A 25,068-nucleotide genomic window follows, 5' to 3' on the forward strand; every position below is an offset into this window, starting at 1 on the left:
TTTTCACGTAGTAAAGGGGAAGTGGTGGCTCACACCATCAACTTGAGTTGAAAAATGCTTTCTGTGCTCCCACATGAAATCCATTTTGATCTACTCTTCTCATTAGCTTCAATACAATTTGGAAGCTAAGAGACAACACACAGAAGAGCAAAGTGCTGAAAAGGGGTGGGGCTGAATAAGGTGAATATCAAGGGGCTATTAGGAGGACATTTTTTGAGATAATATCTGTAATGGAACCAATCTGGCAACCAAAATTATGTGTACAGAGGCATTTGTACATAGCAGCCCTACAGATGACCAACAGTCCATTTACTGACTGTCTGATGTATATTTTTCACATAAATGGAAGTTCAAGTCTGATTACCTGGCTGTATGTAACCTTTGAGGGTTAGAGCAAACCTATTTTTAAGCAGTCAATCTAGAAAAAAAGTTATGTTTACAAAGTACCGGATTGATACAATAAATGCTTTGAATGAAAAACTAAACACTGGTTTTGCCAAAGTTTTCCCTTCCTGTCTAAGTTGGCAGTTTTTAGCCAGAATGTGGCTAAACAGTAATGTGGACCAGACTTCATGCCGCAAGTCAAAAGTCTGGCTATGGGAGACTATCAGATGCCTTTCTAGGGGAGGATCAGAAATATTTCATGTTTGGTACTTTAAGAGGCAGAGAGACCAAGGCAGTGCAAGGCTGTTGGAACAAGGGCATAATAGGGCAGAGCTGGCTCTTGAGTCTCGACAGAAGTGGCTCTTATGGGGGCCAGTCTGGATTGAAGTGGTCTGAAGTGGAAGACAGTGTAACGTTTAATCAGGCACCAGTCCACCAGAGGGAACCATCACCTGAATTTTGAACTCTGTTACTTCCTGTTCCTGCCACATCAGTTCCTGTCTTGTCATTTCCTGTTACTCTGTATTTAAGCCTTGTGCTATCACTGCCTTATTGCGTAGTATTGCCAGTTCTCTGCCTTACTAAGCATCCTACTATCCTGTTTGAGTTACTGTTATGATCATTGTTTTGTTTCCTGACTCATGCTTTTGGATTGCTGTTTTCTGGAGTTGTCTGCCTTTGGATTGTTTTACATGTGCTCTGACCTATGCCTGTGACCTGACCTCGAATTGTGACTGTTGTTTGGATTCTTTGCACAGATCCTTAATAAAGACCCGCTTATGGATTCTACTCAGCCTACATCTACTTTACAGACAGAAGGAGAGAGAGAGGGATAGAGAGATGAAGTCTTGTACCTCCACCTCCAGCTCATTAGTGGCTGTCTGGAGCTCCATTGGCACGGTGCATTCAAGCGTGTCGCCCACCAGAGTGACGCTCTCACAGGTCCGGTTCGAAACTCTCAGCACCTCTCCATTTTTCACTGCCTCTTGATTCACAGGAGGGACCTGTTGTGAAAATATGAGAAAGAAACAGAAAGATGAGACATGAGTTCTGTTGCAGCACACAAATAGTGCTTAGCATGGGAGACTCGACTTGCAACTACTTAAAAAAGTTTAAACGCTCTAAAGGTGTAGTACTCTAAGGCAGTGGTTCTCAACCTTTTTGACTCCAATGCCCCCCATTGTTGTAGAAATATTCGAAGGCTCCCCATGTAGGCAATTAGATATTTATATTATAAGATATTTCATTTGATACTTATACTATATTTATGACAAAGCTTGTTTTCAATGTTTTATAATGAAAGAAAATACAAGCGTAAAAATATTAAAACAATTAATTACGATAAATGTGTGATTCTAGAAATGGAAGCGCAGCGTAGTTCTAGCGGGAAGACTAGCAGCTGTACATCATCACATCATTAGCTGGGTAATTCCTAGCCAATCGCATGTAAGCCATTGCTTTATAAGTCTGCTCACAATCTATCACGCTGTTACAGTGTGCTAACACGGCAACCTCCACCACCCCACCACCACCAGTTGAGGCTTGTCCCACATGAGGGTAGGCTCCTCGGCCCTGCCTCCTATCTCCGGCAGGACATGACGGTTCCGGGTACAACTCCCTCGGACCGCCGGACGGGGCCTACGCCAAAGAGAGAGAGACATTACATTCTGTTTTACATTTATCAAATAAATGGCATCTTAAACTTCACTCAAGCCTGCGTGTCTTCCCGATAGAACTGTATATTCTTCAAAAAAAGCAAGCTGTTGAAGGGAGATATTACATTTTTAGCATTTTCAGTAAGCTTAATTATAATAATTATATAAAAATTATAATAATCTACCTTATTTTAGAGAATATTAAGAGACCTTGAGGCCCCCATGGAAGTGTACTGAGGCCTCCTCGTGGGTCCTGACCCCCTGGTTGAGAACCACTGCTCTAAGGGACAGTTCACACCAAACATATTGTAGCATCCATTTGTGCTATTTTTTTAAATAGTTTTTTAAATGTACAGTGCATCCAGAAAGTATTCACAGCACTTCACTTTTTCCACATTTTGTTATGTTACAGCCTTATTCCAAAATTGATTAAATTCATTATTTTCCTCAAAATTCAACAAACAATACCCCATAATGACAACATCAAACAAATCACATGTACATAAGTATTCACAGCCTTTGCCATGACACTCAAAATTTAGCTCAGGTGCATCCTGTTTCCACTGATCATCCTTGAGATGTTTCTTCAACTTGATTGGAGTCCACATGTGGTAAATTCAGTTGATTGGTAATGATTTGGAAAGGCACACACCTGTCTATATAAGGTCCCACAGTTAACAGTGCATGTCAGAGCACAAACCAAGCCATGAAGTCCAATGAATTGTCTGTAGACCTCCAAGACAGGATTGCATCGAGGCACAGATCTGGGGAAGGGTACAGAAAAATGTGTGCAACATTGAAGGTCCCAATGAGCACAGTGGCCTCTATAATCCATAAATGGAAGAAGTTTGGAACCACCAGGACTCTTCCTAGAGCTGGCCGCCCAGCCAAACTGAGCGATCGGGGGAGAAGGGCCTTAGTCAGGGAGGTGACCAAGAACCCGATGGTCACTCTGACAGAGCTCCAGCATTTCTCTGTGGAGAGAGGCGAACCTTCCAGAAGAAACAACCATCTCTGCAGCACTCAACCAATCAGGCCTGTATGGTAGTGTGGCCAGACGGAAGCCAGTAAAAGGCACATGACAGCCCGCCTGGAGTTAGCCAAAAGGCACCTGAAGGACTCTGACCATGAGAAACAAAATTCTCTGGTCTGATGAAACAAAGATTTAATTCTCTGACCTGAATGGTAAGCATCATGTCTGGAGGAAACCATGGACCGCTCATCACCTGGCCAATACCATCCCTACAGTGAAGCATGGTGGTGGCAGCATCATGCTGTGGGGATGTTTTTCAGCGGCAGGAACTGGGAGACTAGTCAGGATCAAGTGAAAGATTAATGCAGCAATGTACAGAGACATCCTTGATGAAAACCTGCTGGGGTGAAAGTTAATCTTCCAACTGGACAATGACCCTTAGCACACAGCCAAGATAAAATAGGATTGGCTAGGGTACAACTCTGTGAAAGTCCTTGAGTGGCCCAGCCAGAGCCCAGACTTGAACCCAATTGAACATCTCTGGAGAGATCTGAAAATGGCTGTGCCCCCATCCAACCTGATGGAGCTTGAGAGGTCCTGCAAAGAAGAATGGGAGAAACTGCCCAAAAATAGGTGTGCCAAGCTTGTAGCATCATACACAAAAAGACTTGAGGCTGTAATTGGTGCCAAAGGTGCTTCAACAATGTAGCAAAGGCTGTGAATACTTATCTATATGTGATTTGTTTCCCCCCATTTTTTTTTTTATACATTTGCAAAGATTTCAAACAAACTTCTTTCACGTTGTCATTATGGGGTATTGTTTGTAGAATTTTTAGGAAAATAATGAAATTAATCCATTTTGAAATAAGGCTGTAACATAAATATTTTTATCACAGGAACGTGTTCGGACTGAATGGCCCCTAATAAGCATAAAAATACATTGCAAACGCAAATATTGTGTATTTTTTTTATCAGTACTTTTAAGTAATAAATTGAATATACATTTATTTATTGTTTACATTTATGGCCTCATTCACCAACTAGGATTTATTATTTCATTGAAATTGTCTTAATGAAATATGAGATTGTCTTTCCACCAAGGATACATGCCAAACAGGGGTATCTTAGGAGGCATATTTACATTGCCCACCTTTTGGAACGGCCTTTGTGTCAGGAGTGTGCCTATGATGCCTTAAAATGCTGCCTCCTTAGCAAGCTTACTATGTTTTAGAACAGAGCAATGGAAACATATACTCTTACTCGCACACAAGACACACTGAACTAATCCACGAAACATGAACATTTACATTTATTTACACCTTTTAAGAATAGAAAAGTCTCCATAAGTTGCCATTCAGTCTGTGCCTTTCTCTAAATTGCCCCATGACTAAGAGGCGTATATCGGGCATATAAATTGCGCAGCATCTATTCCTCTGTGCACTTTACAGTCAGTCAGTATGGAACAGAGCAGAAGGCAATAAAGAGAGTGATCACATTCCTCACATGACAGCCTGGGCTTTGCAGATTGGACATGCTCCACTCTTGCACCTGTTACCATATAGTGCAGGCCAGCCTGAGACCCATTGTGAACAGACATGCATACACTCACACACAAGACTTGGTTTTCTGGAGATGTTTACAACCATTCAAAAAAAGCAAATGATCACAGCATCACACAAAAGGATAGTTTCTCCAAAAATGAATGAATATTTGAGTAAATGTCATCATTTACTCAACCACATATTGTCCTAAACCCGTTACTTATGAAAATGAGATGAGATGTTAGGCAGAAAACCCACAGTCGCCATTCACTTACTTGCAATAAAAGTAAATGGTGACTGAGGCTGGCATTCTGCCAGACATCTCCTTTAATTACATGGAAGACGAAAAAAAACAAAAAACATACAGGTTTTGGATCAACTTGAGAGTGAGTAATTTATGACAGGTGAATAACTGGAATTACATTTAAGCATTTAATTGTGATTTCAAAAGTGGGAGCTCCACATTAAAGCATGGATCTATGAAAAGTGATGATTATTGCTAAGAAAGATGGAGAAATAATGATTCCAATGCCCTTGATTGTGAAACAGGAATTACACAAATAAGAAAACTTCAATGGAATTAAACCAAACTTTCCATGAAAAAATTATTTTGACAGGCCCTTTTAACAATTTCTGACATTTTGATAAACCCCTTAAGCATCAGCAGTGCTGCCAAGTGCAATTCTGTTTCCCTAAAGAAGGCCTTAACTATCAAGCTGCAAAACTAAACAAACAAACTGCATGGAATGAGAGTGCATGATCTGAGCGATAAGGCAGTTTAATGACAATTAAGCTAAACAACGCCTGCAGTTGTACCCATTATTGAATATATAATGCCTTTAAATGGGCCTGATAAGTACATAATGCCTAGTGTGTGTATCTGTGCATCCAGGGTCCCAAGGGGGCATGGAGGGATTTGAAACTGAGGTCTTGCATGGGAAGAAAAAGTAGAATCTCGCGCGACCTTGCTGCCCCCCTCTGCACAACAGCTGTGCTTGTCTATTGAGTGGCAGTTAAAAAAAAAAAAGAACTTAGAAAGAAGAAAAACTTTACTCTTATTTTTCATTGTTTAAAATGCTCGGTTTTTGACCAGCCAACCCTCGGCAATGTAAAAGATCTCACCATCAATGTGTCAGAGGCTGTAACCTTCAGGGGTTGAGAACAATGTAAAAGATGAAGGGACAGAGCAGGGGAAGGTCCAGGAGGTACGCAAAGGAAAACACACTAAACTTCCTGTTTTGTTTCAGTGTAGTTTCCTTGAACTCAATGAAGAGTGTGAAATACTGTGTGTGTGTGTGTGTGTGTGGGTATGTTTTGTCTGAGATCAATTTTAATGTTATGTGTCCATTGGCACTGAGTTCATCGACCATTTTCAATTCATTCTGGGAGCTATGGGGCAGGTTCGTGCATCAAAAAGCTGACAAATAATTGATGATGCATTTCATAAACGTTTAAAAATCTGCCCATAGTGCTAGATTTTCTGATGGATTCAGTGCTTATTGTTTATTTTGGGGATAGTACCCCTCCAAAATAAAAATTGTCATAACTTTCTCACCTTCATATTGTTCCAAACCCGCTAAACAACGCAAAGTTGTTGCGTGACCATGCAAGGCACTGAGCTTACTTATAATGCTCACAAATTCGCAACGGATGTCAAGATTTTCATTGAAAAATTACTTACATTTCAGGTTGTTTCTTATCAAACAAACTGAATAATTATTCTTTTTGGTCCATTTTTAAGCTTGAAATTAATTTGCTATCGACTGCAATGGTATTAAAAGATGATCTACTGAATATACTGGCCTCATTTTGTGTTCCATATAAGACAGAAAGTCATACAGCTTTGGAACGACATGTGGGTGAGTACATTTTCATTTCTGGTTGAACTATTCCCTTTAATCACATTGTTACATATCTGCCTGGATATGTGAAAAGGGTCTATTGAGCAAATTTCTTTTGTGCCAGTGGACATGTACAGTACCATACTCCTGCAGAGCACCTCTTACCTTAATCTCCAGAATACTCTTGTTGCCTCTTGGTATAACGGTGGGCTTCTGAAACTCCTCGAACTTGGGATCCTCCACATACAATAGGTCGTATTGATCGGTGGAGAAACCATCTAGTACAAAGGTCATTTTTGTGGCAACAGGAGGCTGAACATTGAGGCCCTTCAGGGAAGGAGTGATACACAGGATATTTTGCTTGTCCTCATCATGGCTGCAGGTCTAGGCACAGAAATGTAAAAAAACAAGCATTAGCCATCTCTTCCGTTTAAGCTCTGTGCCAAATCATTGCTGAGGCATGTTACATTTTGCAGTACTGCACTTTTTTGCATAGCCAATTTACTTTTACGTTTAGGCAACTTCATAACTAAGACTTCTAGAAAGTGCTAGAATTTACATAATTTCAGTCATTTAAGATTATTTATTCAGTTCAAGATTTGTTCTATTTTCTCTATTGGGCAAAAGGTCAAGGTTCATTACTGGACTGATATTCTCCAGATCTATTTTAATTAAGTTGATTTCAGAAATTCAGATTTCAGAGACAGAGCAAGCATTAAACACCTCTATTGTGAAAGTAATGTAATATGTACAGTAACAGTCCATTATAGCTGCTTATCTTAATTTAAGTGGTTGCCAGTGGTTGCTATCCGGTTGCTAATATGTCCTGAGTGGCTTTTAGCTTACTGGCCAATTCAAAAGTGGCCACCCCAAGTCTCTATGATACTCTGGTTTCTAGATATAGCTTGGCCTCATTCAAAGTAAGTCTAAGAGATTTTTACACCCAATTTGTTGTCTGCCAGGGCAGTATGTCCAATTACTTAATGTTAAATCCATCCATCCATCCATCCATCGTCAACCGCTTATCCTGTGTACAGGGTCGCGGGGGGCTGGAGCCTATCCCAGCTAACATTGGGCGAAAGGCGGGGGACACCCTGGACAGGTCGCCAGTCCATCGCAGTAATGTTAAATCTCTCTTCAAAAAACACACGACACAATTTGAGGTTTAATTTATGTTCGTAGCACAAATGGTTTGGGTTGAGTTATGCATTAAAGTTTAGGACGTATGAGCAATAATAATAGAGATGTTTGACTTAGCAAGTGCAACTATTAATGTAAAAGGTGTATTTTACAATTTTTATTAAAGGGCATGTTGAACATTTTGTGCATTTAATAAAAAGTCACAGTGAATGAATCCATGCCAGAGTACATAATATTGTTTCAAATAATTTCAATATATTTTCATCATGCCTTTGAATACTTTCAAGTATTTATATGAACTCTAAAGCCAAGCAATGCAAATGGTGTCATATAAAATCATGAACTTAATATATAACCTCATCAATCCAGATGTGAGACTTATTGGTTTGCATAGCATGTGCATCTAAGTGGACACGGAGTCTTTGAGTGAAGATGTGACTCAATGCGATTATGCAGAAGTTATACAGTAACTCAAAGGGTTCACAAGCCAACTGTGACTATCTTTTGGAAACCCTCTCAGGTCTATCCACACACTATTTTCATATTTATTGGCTGTTTTATCCACATAGCTGTCACTTGCTTGTCCTCCATTTAATATGCGGTCCACAAGTGAATGTTCCACATTCTAAGTGTGTTTAAAGGAATAGTTCACTTAAAAATGTTTTATTCATCATTAATTCACTCTCTTGTTGTTCCAAATCCATATTACTTTCTTCCGTGGAACAAATAAGGAGATGTTACGCAGAATGATTGCCTCAGTCACCATTCACTTAAAGTCATTAGAAAATTTTGACAATTGTAATTTTATTTGGTGAACTATCCCTTTAAGACATAAGTAAGAGGCACATCCAAAGTGTTTGACACCATTATTTGTGAACATAAGGCATGTCAGTCCTCTCTGCTCCAAGATTTCCAGCCAGCAAACCTGGGTCTCTCTTTGCACACTTGGCAGGTTAAGAACAATGCTGTGATCAATGTGCATACGTTTTCATGACTGATCAATAAACTCACACATACAGTACACAGATTCTTTGGGCCCTGCAAACATGGGATGTGTTAAGTGTCATATGTCAAGTGTGTTTATTGACATATGACACTTAACTTACACACACACACACACACAAACACACACACACATATATACCGTATATTAGAATTTTAATAACTATGTGACTCTACAATAGACCAATCCTTTGGCAACATCACCGCCTACAGTTCCGGCCACCACTTACTGTGCAATAAAACAATAAACCTTTATCAGATTCCGTTATTGAAAAGTTACTTGGAGGGTTCTCGTAAATGGCTATGTCTTCAAGCTATCAACAGAGCTGACTGGACTGAGGTAATCACTTTTTTTTTTTTTCTCCCCAATTTGGAATGCCCATTTCCCAATGTGCTTTAAGTCCTCGTGGTGGTATAGTGACTCGCCTCAATCTGGTTGGCAGAGGACAAATCTCAGTAGCCTCTGCACCTGAGACGTCAATCCGCGCATATTATCACGTGGCTTGTTGAGCACATTACAGCAGAGACATAGTGTGGATGGAGGCTTCACGCCATCCACCTCGGCATCCACGCACGACTCACCACACGCCCCACCGAGAGCGAACCATATTATAATGACCACTAGGAGGTTACCCTCCCTAGCAACCGGGCCAATTTGGTTGCTTAGGAGACCTGGCTGGAGTCACTCAGCACGCCCTGGATTCAAACTTGCTACTCCAGGGTTGGTAGTCAGCGTCGATACTCGCTGAGCTACCCAGGCCCCCCAAGGTAATCATTTAAACTCAGGGATTTGCAGCAAACATTTATAGCCAACATTATTTCAGGTATCTTATTAACAAAAGGTGTATACAAATACTTTGTTACTGTACTTAAGTACAGTTGTTTCATATTTGTACTTTACTCGAGTGTAAATATTTCTTTGTACTTTTACTTTCACTTCACAAAGTTTTGAAGAGAAAATTGATACTTTTACTCTGATAAATTTCTCCAGGCCCTTTTGTTACTCTCTAATCACGATAACACCAAAAAAATGTATAAAATGACAGCTGTATGTAAAACACAGAACAAAAACAAAAACACAGGCGAAGCATGTGCCAGATAACGTGTTCCGTCATCTGTCTCCTCTGGGGAAGACAAGAAACTGCTCATGTAAGATACCTTTGTTTTTTTCACTAATTCATTTGATAAGTTTAGGCTTAAACTTTATGAAAGCTGTGAAATAATGAAGTTATGTGCGATCAGTCTCCTGCCTTTCCAGGAGACCTTTTCATATAAAAGTCAATCACATGCGGTCACATTTTACATTTAACCAAGGTGCGATGTGCATGAATAATTACTGTACCACTGCTCATGAAACTGTCCAACAATATTTATTGTTTATGCTAATATGATTGTTTATGACAATATTAAAAAGTTAAAACAATATTTTATGAAGATTGATGAATGGTCTTTGCCTAAGCAAAACTAGTTTTCTGGTGGTTGCTTAAGTGTTATATTTGCTTTGGAGCACATTTATGCTACAGTGTGTGCTTACTAGGGTTTTCTGGATGGTTACTAGGGTATGCTATGCAGTTGTCAAGGCGATCTGCTGTGTGGTTTAGCACATTGCTACAGTATGCGGTTGCCAGGTTGTTACTGTGCTGTTGCTAAGTTGTTTACAGTGTTTTTAGCACATTGCTATGCAGTTGCCACGGTGTTCTGGGTAGCTGCTTTTTGGCCCAAATGAAAAGAGCCCACCCTCACAAGTCAATGTTCAGGTCACCAATATGACTCAACTCTCTCCTTCAATGTTCCAATTTTTATGGACTATGGTGTATATTTACACTCATCCCATAAATATGATCATTCTATTGTGACTTGAATGCACCATTAAAGGGATAGTTCGTTTAAAATTCTCTCATAATTTTCTCACCCTCATTCGACTCCTGAAGAATCTGAAGAACATAAACAAAAAAAGGTTTTCAGAAAATATTGCTGTTATGTCAGTCAATTCAATGTAAGTGAATAGTGGCCAGGGGTGGAAATATGGAATGATATTAATCTCATTATTATTAATGAATGCACACACAATTATGCATGTACTAGATACATTTTGTGAATGTATTTTACTAACCACAAACAAATGCCATTTGATTTGATTCTGTGGAATTCGGGATTGAATGATTGTGCAGCGATTTGTACAAATACAGACATGTTTGCAAATAAACATGGTCTGTTCTACATTAAATAAATCAAAAATTGCTCATGCAAAAATTAATCCGTGCATTTGTGGATCAGAAGACACGCGTGCATTTATTGACATCTTGTTCGAATCGATCGTGTTCGGTTCATTTGGATTTTGAGACTTCCTTTTCGCAGTTTACAGCATTCCACCCACACATACACACACACAACTAACGAACAAGCCAGTGCTATTCATTAACGTGAACACGATTCGTAAATGTGTGTCACTATACAATGAAACAAATGCTTTTCAACCGGTGTCTGTAGAATTAAGAATTACATAAATGTGCAGCAATTTGTACAAATAAAGTCATGTTTGTGAGTATAAATGTTCTGCTTTGTATTAAAGTGTGACAATTTCCGCGAGCAAAAAGGAATCCGTGCATTTGTGGATCAGGCGACACGCGTGCATTTATTGATTCCTTGTTCGAGTCGATCCTGTTCGGTTCATTTGGATTTTGAGACTTTCTTTCCGCATTTTCAGCAGTGAGGATCCACACGCAACTGAAAGGCAAGGCAGGCAGCTACCACTAGATGGCAGTCGCAGAGAATTACAGAGTTGGCCTGCCCTGGTTTGAGAACAGGTGATAATGGACATTGTTCGCATTCTCCCGAAGAACCTTTAAAACATGGATAATGCCATTTTAAACCAACAAGCTGGTTGGGTAAGTAACACTAATCTTTTTTTCTTTTCTTTTTTTCTTTTATTGCATACTGAATAGAAGAAGAAAAAAGTAACTTCCTATAGACTAGCAAGTTAAAAACACTGTACATTTGATATATTTGACATATTAATTACATTTTATATATATTCATTTGATGAGATATTAACAAAAAAAACGTTGGCTCTTCATTATGTATGTTAGATTATTGTTCAGGGAGGAGAGAATGTTGGCGTGGCTCGTCTGATGTTTTCTGTACGTGGAGAAACTGCAAGAAAAACAAAACTAAGGACACTTGTGACAAATGTCAAAAGGTAGTGTGTGGGATCTAAACATGGAAGGTAGAGAGTACATGTGTTGACTGTGAGTAATTGATCCACAAGCGTCAGTGAATGATGTGCGGGGTTTGCCCCCAAAACAGCCAGATGCCTTGTTCAAGTGAGCCCACTTTTAGGAGAATTCGTTCATAATGATTTTACAGCATACTATTTTTGCTCACAGTAAAACAAATATTGCTTTCTAAATCAGTTCGTTTTCCCACAGTTTAGCGAATGTTCATATTTTTATTAACTGTTTTGGCCATTTTGGGTTTGGCCTATATGTGTTTCATACATGTCTAAGGTTTTTACTATGCATTGAAATACACATTGGTGATGTTTTTATAAGCTATTGTATTGATTTGTTTTTATTTTACAAAGAAAATAATTTAATATAAACAATCAAAGTTGCATCTGTAATCAGCTACAATAGCAAGTTCTGTGATTTTCGATGAACTCGAATGGTCATAGTGGTCATTCTGACCGATCATACTATACTGTACCAAATGTCATGTCATATTTACATTCGACACTTCTATTGAGGTTTTAGAATGAAGCTTCTAATGTCTGTCGTCATATATTATGATGTCATCATCCTAAAAAATGTCAAAATCCTCGAACAAAATCCTCAATTTGAATAAAATAGAATAATATGGACTAAATGGAGCACGGAGCACCAAGCGAACGCAGATAGTCCAATATAATACAATCTTTTTTTGTAATATATACTAGTGCTAGACTATACAAACATATATATTAGCTGCTAGACTGCCCCGGAAGGTGCGTGCCTCGCTTTGTGTCCAGCAAGTTTTTTCACCACAGTGAAAATGTTTTTGAAAGTCTAAACGCCAACAAACATGGATTGAGGTGGAATATTTTGTTAGATAAAAACATGTTGTGAATTTGGGAAATTATTAAATCTATATTTTTTCAAAACATGTTGACATTTGGACTTTACAACGCTCTGGAGTTATTGGAAATGTTTGGACAACACGAATTGGAAACAATCCTATGCAGCCACCACTGGAATCGAAATCCATGAATAAATGAATCTGTTATATTAATAATAAACACCAGGACATGAAATTTTAATTCTAATGAATGTGAAAATGTATTAATTCATCGAAAATCACAGAACTTGCTATTGTAGCTGATTACAGATGCAACTTTGATTGTTTATATTAAATTATTTTCTTTGTAAAATAAAAACAAATCAATACAATAGCTTATAAAAACATCACCAATGTGTATTTCAATGCATAGTAAAAACCTTAGACATGTATGAAACACATATAGGCCAAACCCAAAATGGCCAAAACAGTTAATAAAGAATATGAACATTCGCTAAACTGTGGGAAAACGAACTGATTTAGAAAGCAATATTTGTTTTACTGTGAGCAAAAATAGTATGCTGTAAAATCATTATGAACAAATTCTCCTAAAAGTGGGCTCACTTGAACAAGGCATCTGGCTGATTTGGGGGCAAACCCCGCACATCATTCACTGACGCTTGTGGATCGATTACTCACAGTCAACACATGTACTCTCTACCTTCCATGTTTAGATCCCACACACTACCTTTTGACATTTGTCACAAGTGTCCTTAGTTTTGTTTTTCTTGCAGTTTCTCACGTACAGGAAACATCAGACGAGCCACGCCAACATTCTCTCCTCCCTGAACAATAATCTAACATACATAATGAAGAGCCAACATTTTTTTGTTAATATCTCATCAAATGAATATTTATAAAATGTAATTAATATGTCAAATATATCAAATGTACAGTGTTTTTAACTTGCTAGTCTATAGGAAGTTACTTTTTTTTTCTTCTTTTCAGTATGCAATAAAAGAAAAAAGAAAAGAAAAAAAGATTAGTGTTACTTACCCAACCAGCTTGTTGGTTTAAAATGGTATTATCCATGTTTTAAAGGTTCTTCGGGAGAATGCGAACAATGTCCATTAACACCTGTTCTCAAACCAGGGCAGGCCAACTCTGTAATTCTCTGCGACTGCCATCTAGTGGTAGCTGCCTGCCTTGCCTTTCAGTTGCGTGTGGATCCTCACTGCTGAAAATGCGGAAAGAAAGTCTCAAAATCCAAATGAACCGAACAGGATCGACTCGAACAAGGAATCAATAAATGCACGCGTGTCGCCTGATCCACAAATGCACGGATTCCTTTTTGCACGTGGAAATTGTCACACTTTAATACAAAGCAGAACATTTATACTCACAAACATGACTTTATTTGTACAAATTGCTGCACATTTATGTAATTCTTAATTCTACAGACACCGGTTGAAAAGCATTTGTTTCATTGTATAGTGACACACATTTACGAATCGTGTTCACGTTAATGAATAGCACTGGCTTGTTCGTTAGTTGTGTGTGTGTATGTGTGGGTGGAATGAAGTAAACTGCGAAAAGGAAGTCTCAAAATCCAAATGAACCGAACACGATCGATTCGAACAAGATGTCAATAAATTCACGCGTGTCTTCTGATCCACAAATGCACGGATTCATTTTTGCATGAGCAATTTTTGATTTATTAATGTAGAACAGACCATGTTTATTTGCAAACATGTCTGTATTTGTACAAATCGCTGCACAATCATTCAATCCCGAATTCCACAGATTCAAATCAAATGGCATTTGTTTGTGGTTAGTAAAATACATTCACAAAATGTATCTAGTACATGCATAATTGTGTGTGCATTCATTAATAATAATGAGATTAATATCATTCCATATGGAAAGAGTACTGAAAAATCATACTCAAGTAGAAGTACTGTTACTTCCCAAAAAATGTAGTGTGAGGAGAGTAAAAGTAGCTGTCCTCAAATAAGAGTAAAAGAGTACCTCATTTAAAAGTACTCATGAGTATTGAGTATTCAAAATGAGTTGCAAAACCTATGCCCCATTATAATGAACACTGTATGCCAACTTTTAAAATACATCACTTATCTATGATAAACACTACTAGACTCTGATTCCAAAAAAATAAAAGGGAGACATGATAACAGAAATGAAAAGTTTAAAAAGTAATTTTCAATACACTGATCACCATTTTAAATCTTAATGTATGAAACAACTACATTAAAATCTGTTTATGTGTATTATAATTAATATATAATATATATATATATATATATATATATATATATATATATATATATATATATATATATAATTTCCTTAATGCTGACAGAGCATTATTGTTGTGCATAAACAAGTTCAAACAATTCAAGGAATCAAGCAGGATCACTTGGTACGTCATGTCCTGCACAATATAGGAGGTAGAGAAGGCATGCCAAAAGTTGTATGGTAGAGGGATTACATCACACTTAAAAAGGAATGATTCACCCAAAAATTAAATTCCTCTCATCATTTACTCACCCTCATGCCATCCTGGATGTTTATGACTTTATTTCTTCTGCAGAACAAATATTAAGATTTTTATAAGAATATCTCAGCTCTTTTTGTCCATACAATAAAAGTGAATCGGTGCTAAAATATTGAAGCTCCACAAATCAGCATAAAAGAAGTCTAATCCATTTGCGTCCAGTGGTTTATTCCATGTCCTCAGAAGTGATAGACAGTGATAGATGTGGTGAGAAACAGATCAATATTTAATTATTTTTACTATTAATTATCCTCCCTGCTCAGTCAATCTCCACTTTAACTTTCACTTTCTTCTTGTGTTTTTGGTGATTCACATTCTTCAGAGAGAATAATTTCTAGCAAAAATGGACTTAAAGATTGATCTGTTTCTCACCCACACCTGTCATATAAATTCTGAAATCATGGATTAAACCACTGGAGTTGTATGTATTACTTTATGCTGCTTTTATGTGAATTTTGGAGCATCAACATTTTGACACCCCTTCACTTACATTAAATGGACCAACAGAGCTGAAATATTCTTCTAAAAATCGTAATTTGTGTTCTGAAGAAAGAAAGTCATAGACAGATGGCATGAGGGTGAGTAAATGATGAGAGAATTTTCATTTTTGTGTAAAAGTAAAATGTTATTAAAAGTAGCACATGGGGGGGCCACATTGTCCTCCTTTTGAGATACAGTGTTCAACATTGATTTAGTTCTTGTATATTTAAGCCCAGAAATATTGGTGTTCTCATTCTAATGCATGATTTTCTGAAGTTTGTGACTGGTGAAATGTTCTGCTGAAGTATTGCTCTACAAATATTGATACTTTTCTAATTTATAAGCAATTATAAATAATTTTATCATCTCTACTTTCCTGGTAATTTATTATATCAATGAATACACTCTCTACATCAGGGTTCAGTATTTCAAAAAAATTAACAACATTTTCAAAAAATATTATTATAAAAAACCCTGAATGTCATCGAGGTAGTTGAGTATGCGGATGCCCACTTCCCTTAACGGGGCAAGAGCTCTCTCTGCGACCTTCGTGAAAACACGAGGCGACAGAGACAAGCCAAAGGGGAGGACCTTGTTCTGATACGCCCGGCCGTCAGAAGCAAACCATAGGAAGGATATGTGATGAGGTAAAACCAAGATGTGAAAGTACGCATCCATCAGGTCTACTGCCGCGAAACAATCTTGATGCCGGACGCACCCCAAAATGCATTTCCGCATCAGCATCTTCAATGGGAGACTGTAGAGGGCCCAGTTCAGAACTCGCAGGTCCAAGATTGGCCACAACCCACTACCTTTCTTTGGCACGATGGAGTAAGGGCCGTAGAACACTTTCCGTATCTCGGCTGGAGGGACAGGCTCGCGCAGAATGGTCGTGGTCTCCATATGCAGGGTCGCAGCATTCTCACCCTGCACTGTGGTGGGCAACTGGCGAACTGAATCGCGTAACAGAATCGGATGGTCCTGGCCAGCCACCGCAATGGGTTGGAAGCGTTAGCAACGCATCCATGCTCTGGGCGAGGGACACTAAGGGGACAATCGCATCTGACATACCTGGGAGTGGGTCCTCGCGGAGGGGAGGAGCAGGAAAGGCCACGTCGGGGGGCCCGCGTTCGTGTTGTCCAGGCCGCAGGTACTTCATGTCTGGTTGCAGTGATAACAGTGTGGAGGAAACCGCTCTTTGGAAATGTGGGTACCTGCAGCCCATTCGGGGTGCGTCGAACACAAAAGGAAACGCAAAATTTACCTACCAGCCCTCCAGCGGGGGACGGAGTGGTCTGGATAACAGCTCCAGGGTTCCGGTAAACGTCTTGCTCCTTGGGTCGTCCGTCTCAGGGGTGCTTAGGAACCTTCTTTTGGGTCCTAGTGCCAGGCCGTGTGGCGGGGGGCTCTACACTGGGGACGAGGACTGGGCTCGGGCTGTGGCGGAGGCACCTGGGCTTTCCCCACCGCAGGGGGACGCCCTCGGCGAGAAGACGTGTACGGAATCTTGAGCCGTGTTGGGGCAAGATGTGATGTATCACCTCAGTATGCTTCTTCACCACCAAGAACTGCTGGGCAAAGTCCTCAAATTCCACTCTGCTATTTGCATTGGCTTTTTCTAAAAGATTTGGTGTTTGGGACTCCCAAGAGCGACCCCTAGTGTCATTACATCGACAGAAAAGACAGAAGGGGAACAATAAAAATAAACTATCGAAAAAACAAAGGAAATATAATCCAGGCTGGGGCAGAGGGTAATGTGGAATCAGGACTGACTGGACCGAACAGGGCTGATAAACAGGATGACATGAACAAGACTAACAAACAAGACCAACTGGAACACACAAGACTGGAAACAAGATGAACTGGCCCTAGCAAACACGAGGAAACTAAAATAGGGAGAGAAATCTACAGGCTAACAAGACAGAGCTGGTGTGATTAATAAACTAATAATGGGCCAATAGGTGGGGTACGATGTAAGACAGAGAGTCATGCGGCGATACAGAAAAAAGAAAAGTGCTCTCACAAGACAACAAAACACCTGAATATCATGAGCGCACATCACCAAGAGAATAAGGCAATTTACGGCCATGCCAACCGATAAAAAAGATGGGAGAATGCGTAGCAACGGCAAACAAAGCGATGCAAGACGGACCGAAGAGCACATGGCAGGAAATACAACCAAAACCGTGCATTCACACAGAGACAGACAACGAAACACATAACAGACATGGGACAATGATGCCACGGTCCTGTCAGACCAAAACCTAGACTGAGAGAGTGACAGGACCGTGACAGTTCTGCAGATGAAAGAGTCATACACATCTGGGATGGCATGAGGTGAGTAAATGATGAGCACCACCAATCAAATAAGTTGACATGGGTTTAATGAACTGTTCCATAATTTTTGCAATTTACTTCTCCTTTTGATTCTTAAGTAAATTCAAAGTCAGTTACATTTACTTAAGTCGTTTTCTCATGAGCTACTTTAACTTTTACTTGAGTTAATTTCCATGAAGGTTTCTTTGCTTTTACTCAAGTATGACAAATTAATACTTTATACAACACTGTTATTAACACATTTCATTCAATTAATTGTACAGCTAAGAATATTTATGATGTTTTGTGTTGTACTTTCGTTTTATCGTCTAATTTGTCAAATCTAACACAACAGTTTGCCTGCTTTCTGCCACCACTTACTGCGCACACGCTGAAATCTTTGTAAACCGATAGTTTACAAAGACTTACAGATTAGTCTATAAGTATTAATTATTTCAGATTAACAAAATAATGTGCATTATAGCTCGATCTGGGATAAATTCTGCATAAAATGCAACTGATCAAGTTTAGACAATGCCTAGTGTTGAGTTCGAGTCCAGCTTAGCCGAGTCCGAGTCATTTCTGAGTCATTAAACAACCGAGTCCGAGTCCAGTCCGAGTCCAAAAGGGGCCGAGTCTAACTCGAGATGGAGTTCATAACAGACAGAGTCTGAGTCAAGTTTGAGTTTGAATGAATCTGTTCATGAATCTGAATTAAAATTGAAATATAACACAACATCAATATTTTAAGCTTATTTTAACCTTCACAACTAAGAAAAACAATTTGTCAATATAAATGCAACAAAAACACCTCTGTTGCATGACATATTCACATTTTATGATTAGTATCCTGCTGAACAAATTTCAAAATGGTTTCAGAATGAAAGCATATGCTTAAGGTATATGAAGACAAAACTGTCCTTCAACACACTTCTGTTGACTTTATCAATGCGTTAGTCATTACATCCAGAGTTATTATTTCACATTTTAATTGAGATTTATTTATTTTTTTACTTCATTTTCAATTTAGATTAGTTCATCTAGAATTATCGGTGAAATACAAGTAATGTAATTTATTATATACATTTAATAAATGGTAATATTAAAACATTGAATAATTCCTAAATTAAACCAAAAATAAAAAACATTATACATTTATTTTTATTCTACTACACTTCACACTTTTTAGTCTTCCAGCTGTGTCCAGGTCTCATTCATTACCATTGTGTATTTAATGCCCTGATGTTTGCTTAGTCCTTGTCAGTTGTTATGTGTTTGACCTCCTGTGTATGACCAGTGCCCATCGTGTATGTTTTCTCTGTTCCTGTGTGTTTTCCCATTGTGGATGTTTCTTTTGTTCCTGTGTTTACCCCGTTATTCTGTACTTTGTTTATTTTATTAAATACTGTTTCGCCACACCTAGATCCAGCTCTCGTGACTTCCTTCCAGACGTTACAATTATATTTTAGTTTTGCCATTGAAATGCAAGTGCCAGCTTTACATGTGGTTGCACTACAAATATGTAACTAACAAAGTTGCCCAATATCCATCATGGTCTATTTCATCCATCATATTAGTTCAAATATCCCTAATACATAGCATATTTGATTTTGTCTCGCTATATTCAACATTTTCAATTAGAAATGGCTTTGCATAGTAACGTGAGTCTGATAAAGCATTTGTTCTATTTAATCATTTGCAGAGTTGGGGAATGTACTTTTAAAAGTGTAATTACGTTATTGATGTTTCTGGTTGAGAGTGGCAGAGAACATGTGGCGATCGCTTTACCGCACACACATACAGCAGAGGTGTGCGGGCGAGGGAGAATGTACTTTAAATGAGTAAGCTCTGCTGCTCTGAGCCAGAATAATCACATGTAAGGGCATATACAGTTCGTATGAAAACTGATGTGCAGTATCAAATACACAATGTTTGATGGTACTAACTGTAGAGAGCACATCATTATGCATACAAAGCCAAATCCCAGACATTTAGAGGCAATTTTGATATCCTGACTGGATGCTTTTTTCAGGTCTGAAAAAGAGCACATGTCTGGGAAAAAGAGGGTGTATGGTCATCCTATGTAATGTTATTTGTTTTCTCGTTTGTTTATCATTGCATCACAAATGCCATGGACTCGGCTGGACTTGGTAAAAAAGTTCTAAAGGCGCAAGTCAGAGTCAAGTCGGAGTAAAAATGCATCCGAGGCCGTGTGACAAGTCCATTAAAATTGAGCTCGGACTCCAAACTCGAATACCCCAACTATATCTATAAGGCCTCCATCCATCCATCCATCGTCAACCGCTTATCCTGTGTACAGGGTCGCGGGTCTATAAGGCCTATGGTATATAAAAGGTGTTTATGGTTTCAAGTAGTTTAGAGAATATCACACTTTGTTGCACTTGATCGTGCTGCATAGGCTCTCAGGCAAGAGCACATCTTTAGAATTTGTAAGCAAAAATATTTTTGCCATGAGTGATGAATGACCTTTGCCCACAATCTCTGAGTAATATCCCAAATGCAAAGCAAACACACTGCTCCATGCTTTCAGCCTCATGAAAATACACAGCCTCCTGTTCTGACCTTTGAAATTGATGGGACTGAACTATGGAAAAGCCCATGCAAATGAATGCAGATCTTGTGTATTTTAATAGCCAAGTATTAACTCTTTGCATATTTAGAGGATTGAGGACCCAATCACTGAGGCTATTCAAATATTTTTGAAGCAGTTAGGCTTGGTGTGCTGCTTGATAAACACAACTTTAATGGTTTAGAATGGATCAAGTATCTCAAAGGGCTTAGGGATGTGTGGGGGATAACAGCTGCTAAAGAAAGCAAGATGAGGGGAGAGACTAAAAACATTTCAAATTGGTGTTTAGGGAATGGATGTTCTCAGAGGGAATTTTCTTTACGCTCCTTCATTCTGGTTGCAGAACGTTTCCATGAATGATTACAAAAAGCTACTGATGGTTAACAAGGATGGTCACAGCGGCCTTCTTCTTGAGGAATATACAAGCAATCAGTGTCCGCTTTTCCTTTGTTTCAGGCCTGTCAGCAGCTAGACTGTGCCTGCAGCCCACAAGAAACCTGAACTACTGACCGCATTTTTGTTTCCGCCATCGTTGATCGAAGTGCAGTGTAACAGATGACAGCTCAGCTCAGGTTACACAGTCGTAGTTGGTATGATTGAGAAAAAAGCAGACAGAAGACAGGAAGCTTTCAAGCACACTGTTCCCCAATAAAAACTGAGGGGGAAAAATACACCTATTGTGCTTTACATTTTGGGACAGTAATATAGTCCCATCCCCACATTTATTGAGAAGAATTTAATGTCTAACAGCTGCAGAGCCATCTTAAATCATCTGTAAACCTGTTTCATACAATTTCAGCTCATTTCATGTACTTGATGCCTTATTAAGAGCAAACGCATCTATTGGTAAAAGCCGGTAATATTCCACTTTCTAGAAAACTTAAAATCCTTAGACAATCCTTTGGGAATTATTAAAAATTACACTGTCTACTTCCCTGCTGAAAAAAGTATTTTGGATACTGGTCTCCAGCATGGGATGCTAGTGTGCTGGTTTACCATACAAAATATATTTTTTAACTGGGTTATCCAGCAAAACAGTGGTTTGGCCAACAAACTGCTGATAAACTGTATCTATGCTGGTCAACCAGCCAGACCAGCCATGACCAGCATGGATATTTATGTTGGAACAAAATATTTGAGACAAATTAGATAATTAAGTGTCTTCTTGCAACTTTGAGGAGGGTAGAAACTGTGAGAGTGAATAGAAATAAAAAGAGACAATCACAATGAAGACGTGTGTTACAAGCCCTTGTCCTGGGCAATGACAAGACTTGTATGCTTAAGATTAGATAGCTTTGTATGCATGTAGCATTGCAAGACCACACTCTGTCTCCACAGATATCAGATAAGGGAAAACTGTGTGTAAATTAGTATTTGTCTGGTCTCATTAACAGGGGGGCAGTTTAGGTCAGCCACAGCAAACAAGAGATGAGATGTGGAAGTGTTTTCAAATGGATGAAGAAATATGTATGGGTGAAAAATTATATGTATACAATAAATTAAAAACTGTTAAAATCAACTAATTGTTAAAAAAATGACATAAACCAAGTTAAGGGAGTAGTTGGGAATTGAAGTTCTTTGGTGAAGCATTGAGACCTTTTGATGCAACTGTTGTTAAAGCAATTAGCCAAGAGAAGCCATGCGATAAAGTGACTTTTCCATGGTTAAAAGGTTTCCATAGGCACAACGTGAAATAGCAGAAACAGCATTATGACATCAAACACCAATGCTCAATAAACAGTAATATGTCCTATTAATAAAAATCTGAATAAACTATTATTTGGCCAATTAATATAGTTAATTAACTTGAATGCAGGCTCTTGTCAATTGCCAAGCAACGTGGCAAATTGTCACATTAATATAGAATTTTACTGATGTACAGTCAAGGTGTGCACTTGTCACCACTTTACAATGGCTTCAAACGTGGCTCATCTAATCAGAGTTTAGAGTCAGATTTATCTGCTTTATAATTAATATTTTAGCTGTTGCTTTGGGAGCCAGAAGTGATAATCAAACTGTATTTTCCATTTCCTCTTCACAAGTGCAGTCCTGAAACATTGTTTCCTTTATTTCTTAGGACTGCTTTTCTGTTCAACTGTGTTAATGATAATAACATGCCTGTGGCATGATAGGGGAGGTATTAGATGTGTCGGCATACTGTGTGGGTTGTGCAGACTCACCACTTGGAAGACTTTGCCCTCTGTGGCGGCGGTGAGAACCATCTGAGGTTGAAGGGCTGATTTGAGGAACATACCATTCACTGTCACTGTGCTTCCTCCACTGGAGACATGTGTGCAAAATAAGACAAATTTGCTGTTAAATGCAAATCTGTACTATTCAGTCATGTTCCCTTCCTGTTTAACTCATACCTCCACCAGATGCCTAATGCATCCCAATGGCTAAAGCAATCTTAAGCAATGTCTTCTCATGTTCTTGTTCCACCCTCAATCTATAATAAGTTCTCTGAACTTCTTAACAATGTGCATAAAACATTGAAACTCTGAATGGCGCAAGCTGATAGGCTCTTTGAACTTGTTATCTGTTAGCCAATCAGCTCAAATGTGATATGCCATGCAATCTGCTCACAGAATGTAAGCTTCTAGGTCTTTTGAAGTGTAATTGGGTAGCCAATCAACTTGCATACTATCTCACTGCCTAACATTTAAATTTACTCAGTTTGCAAGTAAGCCGGTTTCACTACAGCGCACTGCAAGTTTTTTCTAAAAAGGCTACTTACTCAGGTAGATTCTGGGGCTTTTCTTGTAACAGCTTGCACGGCAAAGTCTGCATTTTTGTCAAGGTAAGTCTTAGGCAAATCAGGCACCGACAAATCACACTCTATTTTTATACCTTGAATCTGCCTACCTCTCTCCTTCTGCTAATTCTCTGTAAAGTCAAATCTCATTCTCCTCACCTCGTTGTACATTTTTGCAGTTCTTTTTCTTCTGAACTCTGAGGAGGGAATTCACTGAGAATGAACTGGGCCCAACATTATTTGCTTACAATGTCTGTATTGTTTCACTGTCCAATTCACTAATGGAATTATGCAAAGATAACAGCACAACTGCACTCACAATATTAGAGCTAAAAACAATTTGCACCTCACAGTTGTAGTTCTGATAGCTAAGTACTGCATCGCTCCACCACTGAAATACAGACACCTGAATCAGCTTTTAAAAATGCTGAAAGTGGGTTCAACTTTTCTCTATACAGTATATTGGATGTCTAAGTATAACGTTCTTCTCCATAATTTTATAAACAAAAAAAGTTCACAAAATCTCTTTTAAATCAAATGTAGTTTTACTGCCTGCTTTCCGCAGGAAAATAATGATGCATTTTGTGGATAAGGCACAATTTATATTTGTTATTTACAAAAAGAAGGAGTGTTTTAGCATTGAAAAGAAGGATATTGACTTCAAGTAATAGTCCACCCAAAATTAAAATTCTGCTATAATTTACTCACCTTCATGTCGTTCCTAACCCGTAGTGAAAACTTTAAAAAAGGACCCAAAGCATCATAAAAGTAGTCTGTGTGACTCGTTGCACATTCATGAGTGCTATTAGAGAAGCTTGTGTTTTTAGTGCTAAAAGTTCTCACAATGAACAAGCTTCTCTCTTAGTGCTCATGAAAGCCCAACGGACGTCAAGCTTTTTACTAAACAATTACTTTTCACTTTTCACCAAAACCTGGCGTATGCCTTGAAATACGTTGCATGAACAATTATGATAATTTTGGGTGCTTTTTAAAGCATTTACATTTTTTATTTAAATTAGCACCTGGTTCAAGTGGACTGTCGGTAGTTAGTGAATAAGGCCCTGTTTTTACCTGGTATTAAGATGTGATTTGGGTGATCCGATCACATGTAGTCAACCCTAAATACAGATCTAAACAGGGTCTAAAACGGTTTGTGATCGGATCACAAAAACCACATACGAAAGTGGTCAAAAAAGCTTGTGACCGCATCACATTTAAAGTGTAAATGCTAATCCATCCATCCTCCAAATCCGAACACAAGTTGTCACAGGAGGTGCATTTAAGTGACCAGGTGTAAACAGCGATGTGTCTCATCTGACCACTTGTGATCGGATCACCCGAAATGCATAGTAATACCAGGTGGAAACGGGGCCAAAGACCCAGGTTTTTGTGCTGAAATACAGCATGCAAAAAAGGAGTAACTGATTAATGAATTCGCCCCTGAGTGTCCTCTGTTTAGTTTCATGTCAGTGATGTCTTTCAAAGTCTTCTGCATGTAGGGGTATGTTGCAGCAGTGCTGACCTGATGAAGGAATGCTTAGGCTGGACACTGGAGATGTGTGGGTTCTTATTGTAGGTGTAGATGACGGGAGCTTCACGGATCACTCCATCAATGTGCAGCAGTACCTTGTTTTGTTCAGACTGTGATGGCTGAGGTGGAGTCCGACATTTCAGTATTGTGGCTGAAACACTGCGGAACACACACACACACACACACACACACACACACACACACACACACACACACACACACACACACACACACACACACACAAATATATATTTTT

General features: G+C 38.8%; 1 protein-coding gene across 3 annotated transcripts in view; it reads right to left on the bottom strand.

Moving 5' to 3' along the window:
- LOC127638445 (hepatocyte growth factor receptor-like) overlaps positions 1 to 25,068 on the bottom strand; it is an 83,794-nt gene that overhangs the window by 27,461 nt on the left and 31,265 nt on the right. For all 3 annotated transcript variants that reach the window (XM_052119978.1, XM_052119979.1, XM_052119977.1), the window contains exons 9-12: positions 24,804 to 24,971; positions 22,707 to 22,806; positions 6,560 to 6,778; positions 1,239 to 1,388 (exon numbers count right to left, since the gene is read on the bottom strand). In XM_052119978.1, coding sequence (XP_051975938.1) covers positions 1,239 to 1,388; positions 6,560 to 6,778; positions 22,707 to 22,806; positions 24,804 to 24,971 — 637 coding nt within the window. The remainder of the gene's footprint in view (positions 1 to 1,238; positions 1,389 to 6,559; positions 6,779 to 22,706; positions 22,807 to 24,803; positions 24,972 to 25,068) is intronic.

Source organism: Xyrauchen texanus, chromosome 46, assembly GCF_025860055.1.
Source record: "Xyrauchen texanus isolate HMW12.3.18 chromosome 46, RBS_HiC_50CHRs, whole genome shotgun sequence".
NCBI lineage: Eukaryota > Metazoa > Chordata > Actinopteri > Cypriniformes > Catostomidae > Xyrauchen > Xyrauchen texanus.